At 40.0% G+C, this 9741-nt stretch overlaps 1 protein-coding gene across 6 annotated transcripts in view; it reads right to left on the minus strand.

The window, feature by feature from the left end:
* Positions 1–2077: 2077 nt before the first annotated feature.
* Positions 2078–9741, minus strand: part of Enpp2 (ectonucleotide pyrophosphatase/phosphodiesterase 2) — a 123675-nt gene continuing 116011 nt past the window's right edge. For all 6 annotated transcript variants that reach the window (XM_008837974.3, XM_008837972.3, XM_008837978.3 and 3 more), the window contains 2 exons: positions 8071–8227; positions 2078–2686 (listed from right to left, as the gene is read on the minus strand). In XM_008837974.3, coding sequence (XP_008836196.1) covers positions 2516–2686; positions 8071–8227 — 328 coding nt within the window. In that variant the 3' untranslated portion in view covers positions 2078–2515. The remainder of the gene's footprint in view (positions 2687–8070; positions 8228–9741) is intronic.

A 9741-nucleotide genomic window follows, 5' to 3' on the forward strand; every position in this document is an offset into this window, starting at 1 on the left:
TACCGCCATGTTTCTCCTTGAGTCTTTGTCTTACCACCTCTGTGAATTTTCACCCATTCCCAATACCGTGATCTTTCAGTGTAATTTTTTTTTTTTTTACCGAACACTATGTCTTCCTTCATAAATGTATACATTTTAAAGGAAAATTTATAAAAAATTTTAAAAGCCCATCTGTGGTTCTTTGAATGAATTGTCACCCAAAGGCTCAAATAGTTGAACAATTGACACAAAGTCCCCCATTGGTGGCACTGTTTGGAGAGGTTGCAGTATCTCTAAAGGGTGCAACCTTGCTAGAGGAAGCATGTCACTAGGGGCAGGCTTGAGAATTCATAGCCTTACCCAACTTCCTCTCTCTCTCTCTCTCTCTCCTTCCTGTGCATGCTTGAAGATGTGAACTCTTAGCTTTCTGCTCTGGCTGCCTCCCTCCATGTCTCCTCACAATGATGAACTCTTGTCCCCCAAAACCACAAACCCAAATAACCTCTTCTTTTTATAAGTTACCTTGGTCATAGCATTTTATCACAGCAACAAAAAAGTAACTAATACACCATCTCAGCTATCATAAAAGGAGAAACTGTGATTGTTAACACAATGAAAATAAAGTCATGTGCTTCTATTTTTTAAAAAATTGGCAGTCATTAAAAATGTGGCAATATTAATTTTCAACACTAACATGGCAACTATGATTTTTCTCCATGATGAGATTAAATATTTAATGACTTCTTTGCACCATGCATCATTATTATTTAAAGTCCTAACTATGCACTTTTAGAGCATCCCACATCCCATCCAGGCTCTTCTGTCATATTGTACTATGAATAACACTCTTAACACCTTTCAGGTGGCACTTGTGACCTTGGTTGTCAACTTGACCCACCTGGGAAGAAGAAACCTCAGATGAGGAATTTCCTCCATCAGATTGGCCTGTGAGCATGTCTGTGGGACATTTTCTTGACTGTTAATTGAGGTAGGAGGGCCCAGCCCACTGAGCGCAGTCTCAGTCCTGGACCGGTGGTCCTGGGTTGTATAAGAAAGCTCACTGAGCATGAGTCAGAGAAAGCAGGCCAGTAAGCAGCATTCTTCCATGGTCTTTGCTTTAGTTTCTTCCTTGAGCTCCTTCCCTGGCTTCCCTCAGTGGTGAACTGGAACCTGTAAGCTAAAAGAAACCTTTCTTCTCAAGATACTTGTGGTCATGGTGTTTATCACAGTAACAGAAAAGTAAACTGGGACAGCATTTATTATTCTCCACATTGAGTGGGTGATTACATGTTTACACTGATAGTTCAACTTGGTGTCTCATTTCTTACATTCTCCATGGTTGTTAGGATGGTGGCTTGTATAAAATGTATGCTTGATACAGTTTTTTGAAATATTTTTTACTTATTATTTTTATTTTATATGTATGCATGATTTGCCTGTGTGTAGGTTTTTATTTCTTTTTTTTAATGGTACTTACTGAAAACTGAACACAGGGCCTGGTACATGTTCAACCAACTAAGCTATATCTTTAACCCCTGAATACAACTGAAGTTGAATTTACTATTTAGTTTTGACCCAACACGATCAAAAGAGACTAATCTTCCAAACTTCAAAATATTTTAAAGACTTAGGTTAGGAGAGGATAGCTCATCTCCCCCTGATTGCTTTTCCCTCTGCTTCTCTGATTGCCCACAGATAAATGCATACACATCATGTATTTAAATATCAAGGGCACAGTAAGAAAATGACTCAGTAGAAGAAATGTGCCCCTAGGGCTAGAGAGATGGCTCAGAGGTTAAGAGCACTGGCTGCTCTTGCAGATGACAAGAGTTCAATTCCCAGCACCCATCCATATGGCAGTTAACAACTGTCCATAACTCCAGTTCCAGGGGAATTTGACATTGTCTTCTTATCTCTGTGGGCACTGCATGACACAGGCACACTTACGTACATGCAGGCAATACACCTGTACACATAAAATAAAAAATAGTTAGGAAAATACTTTAATAAAACTAAAGAAATGTGTTCCGCATATGCATGCAGACACCTGAAGCTAACCCCCCTCGAATCCATAAGTGAAACAAAGGTCAAACAGAACTAGAGAAAAACTGAGTGTGTGATTTATTATATTTAAGATTGGTCTATAAGGCTTAAATACGTCTTTCATAGTTAACAGCAGATGAATGTAACTTTACAAAATCAGTATTTCGATATAGTACAGGACTAAATGTGGTGACTGTGCACTGGAAAATTAATATTTCCTCAGTGCAGATATCCAATCTGCAGCATTGTTTAGAAGCTGCCACCAGGAACTCAAGCTGCAGTATTTATTACAAGCTCTACTCGGAATACAATACTGTCTTAATCAAGCATTAGAGGAAAAACAGCGGCATCATTCGGGCTTAATACGGCAGATTTGGCACAGGATTAAAATACTAAGTGTCTTTTTTAATGTCCTGGTTTCAAATTAATAAATACAAACACAATATAAAAATATACACCAGTTGATAAGACTACACCGCACATGCTCAGAAAGTTAAATCTCGCTCTCATACGTATGCAGGTAAGTCTTGAGTGTCAGAATTTCCGGATAGCTACGACTGGTCTTCCGGAAGAAATCCAGAGCGGTGAGATGCTCGATGTCCCTGACCCGAGCTGTGTGCATCTTCATGAGCTCTTCTACCCATTTCGATTCATCCTCTGAGCTCTGCAAGGGAAATGAAGAAATCAGAATTTTCTAGAAGAGGTTCTCTAAATGGTCATTTTATACACTGCTGCACACCGTGCCAAAGCATGTTGTTCCTGCTTAACCTTCCCTTCTCTCTACAGAATTCCTGTCAGGAAGGCACCACAAATACCTGCCCCTTGGCTATAAACATTTTCAACAGTAATTAGCTGTACCAAGCAAATGAGACATGTGGTGTGTGAAGCCGCTGTTCTCAATAGGTTCTCAGAACATAAATCAAAATTAGGAAAACCACTGACCCTGCAGATGCGGGTCATTTGCTTCTCTTCTCGGTTGAACTCAGAGCACACTTAATTTGGAATGCTCTTCTGCTTCCCAAAATAAGCAAAGAGCTGGTGCCGAATACACAAAATTAAGTGTGCATTCCAAGGTTGCTCAGAAGAACCCATGGTGTCAACTACATCCTATTAGGTGGCAGTGAATTAATATCTCATAGTGAGTTTAGCTTAAAGCAGGTCAATTGATAACGTTTGGCACTTCGGGCTGCAGAAGTAGGAGTTAGGATTGTGGCTCCACCACCTCCTGGCTGCGGCATCTTGGTGAAGGTAAGTGGCCTCCCAAGGCCTCATTTCTTCACTGATTCACAAGGTCACTAAAGCTTACCTCAGCAGCTTGCTGGGAGGTAGAAAGAATTAAAAAGGAAAAGAAGAAAGGGAAAATGAGCTACAGAAATACCATGGCATGAAGGAAGGAAACCTCTAGCTGTTTATATAAAATGGCCTCCTTGGCACAAACTCCAGGTTGAAAATATTCAGATGTCCATCACCAAACAATTTGCTTCATGTCTTACTTGAAACTCAAAGGCAATTCAGATGAGGCAGTCCTTGCACCTCAAAAATATTTCATTTTGGGAGGAACACTGCGGGGCGCGATGGAGACTAAGATCTGAAAGTCCTATGAATTAAGAAGAGTTTTTCATTCGCAGCCAGGAGCAGCAGCGCCTTCACAAGAGATTGCATTCCCTAAGGCCCCTGAACTGAAGTGTCCAGCGAGAGACTTTAGGGACTTCTCATGAGTTCTGCACGGCTCAAGGCCGAGAATGCTCAGATCACCCTCACCCAACTCTTGACCACTACCACCTCATTGTACCAGCCACCAAAGCCCAAAACCTGCAAAGGTTTTCTCAGAAAGCTTCAATCCACACAGACCTGGACAAGAGGTGACAACATCTTGTGCCAGGTCTAAATATGTACCATGAGCTTGTTGGTTCAGGAAACCAATGCTTTGCCGTTCTAGTCAAAGTGAAGGCAAGGGAAGAAACAGCTTTGCAGGCTAGAAAAATGAGGATTCTGGCCCTCCATGCTCCACCCTCCTAAAACCTAACCAAGATCTCTGCAGCTCACAGTAAAATGAAACCTAAATTTAGCCCTATCCACAGTGTTGCTGACAAGTCCTCTGCAGGACCATATAATTAACAAAGTAGGAGGTCTCCTGATGGGTCAAGACCCCCTCAGAGCAAGCAGAGTAAGAGGTTATATTTGGGGAGCTTTTTTGTATTTGCTCATTTGTTGGCTTTTTCAATGGTCAGTGAGCCCAATTTTTCCTTTGTAAATGCAATTATTTGAATATGTGGACAGGGGTGAAAAGGTTTTTCCTAATTTAACATTATGGCAAACTGGAATTATAGGAATTCAAGAATGAAAAAAAATCTGTCTCTTGCTGCCTCTTTTCTTAAGGACTGAGTTGCCAATTTCATTAGAGGAATATTCTCTTCTGCTTCTCCCCTGCTAAAAACTTGTCTGCAATCTGTCTTATACAATACATGATATGCTACATGTGAAGAAAGTATCTTTTGCCTTGATTAGCTGACAATCCACAGAAGTTATTACTGATGCTGAATAAGTGCAAGATACAAAACTAATAAAATTCAGTTTTAAAAGTTCATATGCATCAAGGTAGGAAGAGAAACTAAAATTTTGCTCTGTGTCTATTTATTCTTCAACTATCTTTTCTCCGTGACTTTCTCCCAAGTACGACTATAGATTTGAGTCCAAACAGTTTTAAAGTATACTTTAAAAATGAAGACAAGTTTCTATATTGACAGAGGATTCTTAATCAAGAAGCATGATGACTATGAACTCTCTGAAAGGACTTCTACATTTTCTGCAGGTTGAAGAACCATTAGACAGAGGATAATACTGTACCTTGAGGGTACAATGGTATGGATTTCATTTTCCAGGTGAAAAGCCTGGGTTACCTAGAGAATTGTTTATGTGGTAGGATTAGAGGTGTTTTTAAATAAGTATTTGTATTGATTCTTTGAGAATTTTATCTAATGTGCTTATTCGCATTCACTCCCCCCAGCCTTTTAAACTGGCCATTACCAGATTCCCATAATGCCTAAAGAACATGAAGAACTGCGATGCATATAAATGTCTATGTAATCTTTCCTTTATCTTAAAAATTCAGGGCTAAGACTGGGACTTCTTGCTCATTTCCCAAGTTCTATGCTGGGTTTTTGTTTGGTTTGAGATAACTGCTGGGTGAGGGAGAGTTGATCTTCCTTAAGGGAGTGACACTAGATAGGCTAAACAGGCTCCAGAGGATGAATTCATACCAAGGGACATTTGGGGACACAAATTTGACTGCATAGGCCTTGACATATATAACAGAATGCACGAAATCTGGTGGAAGGCTGCAGATAGGGGAGGGGTTCTAAATACAATTAAGATGCATTATATAAAATGCACAATAAAAATATACATTAAAAATTAAGGGCAATTTTGAACTTCATTATGTGTTTGGTTTACCTCCTAGCAGGTTTTTAAACTGAAGCTTCACCAAAGGAAGCATAGTGGTGTTACACAGGGCCGTTCTATTCCCCTGGAGCGCCCTTAGCTACCCTTGAGGTAATGCACTAAAGTCAAGTTAGTAAACTGATGCCAGCTCACCTCTCATTTTCAGTTCCCTCACTTTTCCTCCTTTCTAACAAGTGTAGAGTACCGGTAATCCTTTGGCTACCATACTGCTGCCTTCCAGAAACCTTTTAAAGTTTCTAAGACCACACCCCAGGTCAAATTCTGTGACCGCAGGCCTATGAATCTTGCCAGTGCCCCTTGACCACCATGCTTAACCTCCTCCACCTCAATTTTATCTCCCTAAAGCAAAGCCTAAAATGTTGCTCTTCTGAGTAAACATTTTTTTCTTGATTATCTAATTCTTGCACAATAAGGAAAACTCCCAAAGTTCTATACAGATATCTGGTAAATAGCCATGGCATGCAAAGTTCTGCTATCCTGCTGACTAAGCAAGTCATCAGGAAACATGTTTTTCCTTTATTAAATATAGGTTTCTGAACAGTTAACAAAAAGGCAGGAGAAAGAAAAAGAGAAACCTTACAGGTTGATCAGATGACAGAAATAATATACATAGAGGAATGGTACAATACTTGGATTACAGCATATATTCAGTAAATGGTACCAATTACTACTATAGCTACCACAATTAGTGTTAATATTATTACTGCTACAGTTTTAAATTTTTATTTCAAGAAATTTTAAAAAATTTACTTATTTTTATTTTATATATGAGTGTTTTGCCTGTATGTATATAAGTACAATGCAATGCCAGCAGAGGTCAGAGGAGGGCATCCCCCTGGAACTGGAGTTACAGATAGTTGTTAGTCACCATGTGGATTCTGGGAACTGAGCCTGGGTCCTCTGCAAGAGCAGCCAGTTTTTCATCACCCCAAATCATTTATTTATTTATTTATTATTTACTTATTTACTTATTTACTTTTTTATTTTATTTTATGTGTATGAGTGTTACGCCTGCGTGTATGTAGGTGCACCTGTGTCATGCAATGCCCACAGAGGACAGAAGAGGGCATCAGATGCCCTCGAACTGCAATTACAGACAGTTGTTAGCAGGCATGTGGGTCCTGGGATTCGAGCTCAGGTCTTCTGCTAGAACATTCAGTGCTCTAAACTGCTGAGTCATCTCTCCAGGCCACCCCCAAGCAATTTTAGTAATCATTTGTCCATCACTTCTCAGACATTTGGCTAAGACCAAGGGTTGACTCTTACCTACGACTACCCTCAAATCCAGTTTTGTAGACAAATGTAACTAGTGTTGCACACCACAGCTCAAATTTCTAATTTTTTTCCTGAAATCTTTATTTTGCTTTGAGCAGTCATAGCCCAAATCCTTCATCCAGAATGAAGCCATTGTCCCATGGTCACACTGCCCATGAAGATGATGGTTTTGGTTGAAACAACTGTTTGCCTTTTAATGTAGCAGTTTCCATACCTTAAAAATGGTATAATATAGAATTTTCAGCCTCATATTGTAGGCTTCCAAGGAGTCATGGCTATGGCTGACACTGTCGTTTCTTATACACCTTATACAATTTGAGGATTTGAGTGCACTTTATTGACTAACAGTCATCTCCTATAGATTCCACCCCTGATTCTTCTATTAAGTGAAATAAAAGCATACCAACTATTACTTCTAAACTCAATCTTCCAGCAAGGAGTATCCACCACATCAACCATACTTGAAGAGATTACATTCTTTGTACCTCGGTACAAAATCAGTTTATACAGCATGGCTCCTATCTTCCTGCTGAGTGATTTTTCATTAGTACATCCAGCCTCCCAGTTGTCTCCACACGAGAATAAGTGATTCAGGGTCATCTATGCTGTAAGGTGACTTTTATACTTACCTATAAGTAGTAGCAAAAGATAACTTGACTAATAAGTAGCGTGTGTATGTGTTTAAAAAGGTTTTACTATGAATATTTTCAAAGATCCACAAAAATAGAGAGATTATACACAATAAATTCCTTTAAATTACTCCAATTATTATAATTTTACTATCCTTTTTTTCTTCGTTTTTTGTTTTGTTTTGTTTGAGTCAGGATCTCTCTATAGACCCAGCTGACCTGGAACCTGCTATGTAGAGCAGGCTGGCCTCAACCTCACAGAGATCTGCCCACCTCTACCTCCTGAGTGCTGGGGTTAAAGGCATGTAACACCATGTCTGGCCTAACTTTCGTGTGTGTGTGTGTGTGTGTGTGTGTGTGTGTGTGTGTGTGTGTCTCCTTCAACTCAAAAACACTTGGACACCTTATCATTTGCTAAAATTGAATACATAAATAGAACTGTGTTGCATGTACACACACACACACACACACACACACAGAGTAAAAAATAAAAATCTATTATTATAGAATACCAGGTCTCTGTATGTTAAATAAAGATCTATTTGGGTTTTTCTGCTTTCCGTTTGGATGAATGAGTCAATGTTTTATAACGCAAGTATTCTGGTTCAACGGTGGGAATATAGGTTAGAAAACAAGACTAAGTACAAAAGTGCATTGTGAAGGTCTCTGTCTCTGAACTTACATTACAGCTCTCATCATTGTCGGGTCGGTGAGGGAGGATGAAGGAAGACACAGAGAGGGGGCCATCACATTTGTCAGCAGGCTGGGTGAAGTCCAGGCAGCTGGTGATGATGCTGTAGTAGTGCGTGGGGACAGGAATAGAGCTTCCTTCCACATATCTAACCGGGAAAGTAAAGTCAGGTCACAAGACACATTAGAGCTTTCTTTTTAAAATGATCAGTCATCCATGACTATCATCGCAAATCAATTCCCAGCTGAGTCATTTTTAACCTCTCAGTGCTAGCCCACTTCTACATCTCTAAGCATGCTATTCTCTCTGCCTGGAATCCTCTCCCTCTCTCTACTTGGCAGAAAGAGAAAAATATACTAGCAAAAGAATATGGCTGGACTAAAGAGTTGGAGGTGGGAAATGGTGACTGGAATGATGTCTTAGAACAAAAGCTGAAAGAGTCAATAAAAGACAAATGATGGTGGGTTGTGAGCACCAGGATAGGGAGGTTACACGCTACTATCCTGGCAGGATGCTCCACTGAAGGTTTTTGTGATATGAAGCATCAGCATTAGATCTGTGTTTCAGGAAGATGACGTTTATAGCTGTTAGAAGTTGGACCAGTGTTATGAGATACTGAGTGTGGTGATTTGAATGAAATGTCCACTATAAGCTCCAAGTGTTTGGACATTTTTGTCCCCAGTTGGTAAAGCTGTATTGGGAGGTCTTAGAAGGTGTGGCCTTGCTGGAGGAAGCACATCACTGGGTGGGTAGACTTTGGGGATTCCTAAGCCTTGTCAGATTGCCAGTCGCTCTCTGCTTCCTATACCTGCTTGAAGATGTGGGTGCTCAGCTTTCTGCTTGTCGCCATGCCTCCCCACCATGATGGCCTCTTGCCCTTTTGGGACCGTAAGCTAAATAAATTCTTCATTCTGTAAGTTGTTTTGGTCAGTGTTTTTGTCACAGCAACAGAAAAGATACTAATACACTGGGCTTAGGAGAATCCATCTACACTGATACCCTGAACTTGGTACAAGCATTCATTTACCAGAGGAGGTACTGAGAAGAAAGGATGAGCCCAGTGCTATTTTAAAAGGACATCTCTAGTTGAGCAGTGCAGAAATTTACATGTCAAGATTATGACTGAACTAGTAACTTAATTTTGGCTAAAAAGTATCACAATGACTGACAGTAAATATCTAATTAAGATGAAATTTCTCTTTTGAACTACTGAGAAAGGCGTAAGATAACTTCTACACTATCAATGATCTATATTTTAAAATAGCATTTTATCTAAGTATTTATAGTATTTAAAGCCCCTCATACACTGTGTTGCTCTCTGATTGTTTCATGTACATATAAATGCACAGGACTGGGGACTGAAGAGACGGCTCAGTGGTTAAGAGCACTGGCTGCTCTTGCAGAGGACCCAGGCTCAATTCCCAGCACCCACATGGTGGCTGACAACCGTCCCAGTTCTAGGAGAATTGGATGCCCTCTGCTGACCCCCTCAGGCATTGCATGACATGGGTATACTCAAACACATAAAATAAAAATAATAAAATATATAATAAATAAATAAATGCACAGGACTATGCATTCCTTGCAAGCACAATGCCTTACTTATCTTTTTATATGCCCAGTAGCACCAGGGGGAGACCAACAATTGGATTCAGCCAAAGT

Source organism: Nannospalax galili, unplaced genomic scaffold (assembly GCF_000622305.1).
Source record: "Nannospalax galili isolate Female #2095 unplaced genomic scaffold, S.galili_v1.0 scaffold17, whole genome shotgun sequence".
Classification (NCBI taxonomy): domain Eukaryota; kingdom Metazoa; phylum Chordata; class Mammalia; order Rodentia; family Spalacidae; genus Nannospalax; species Nannospalax galili.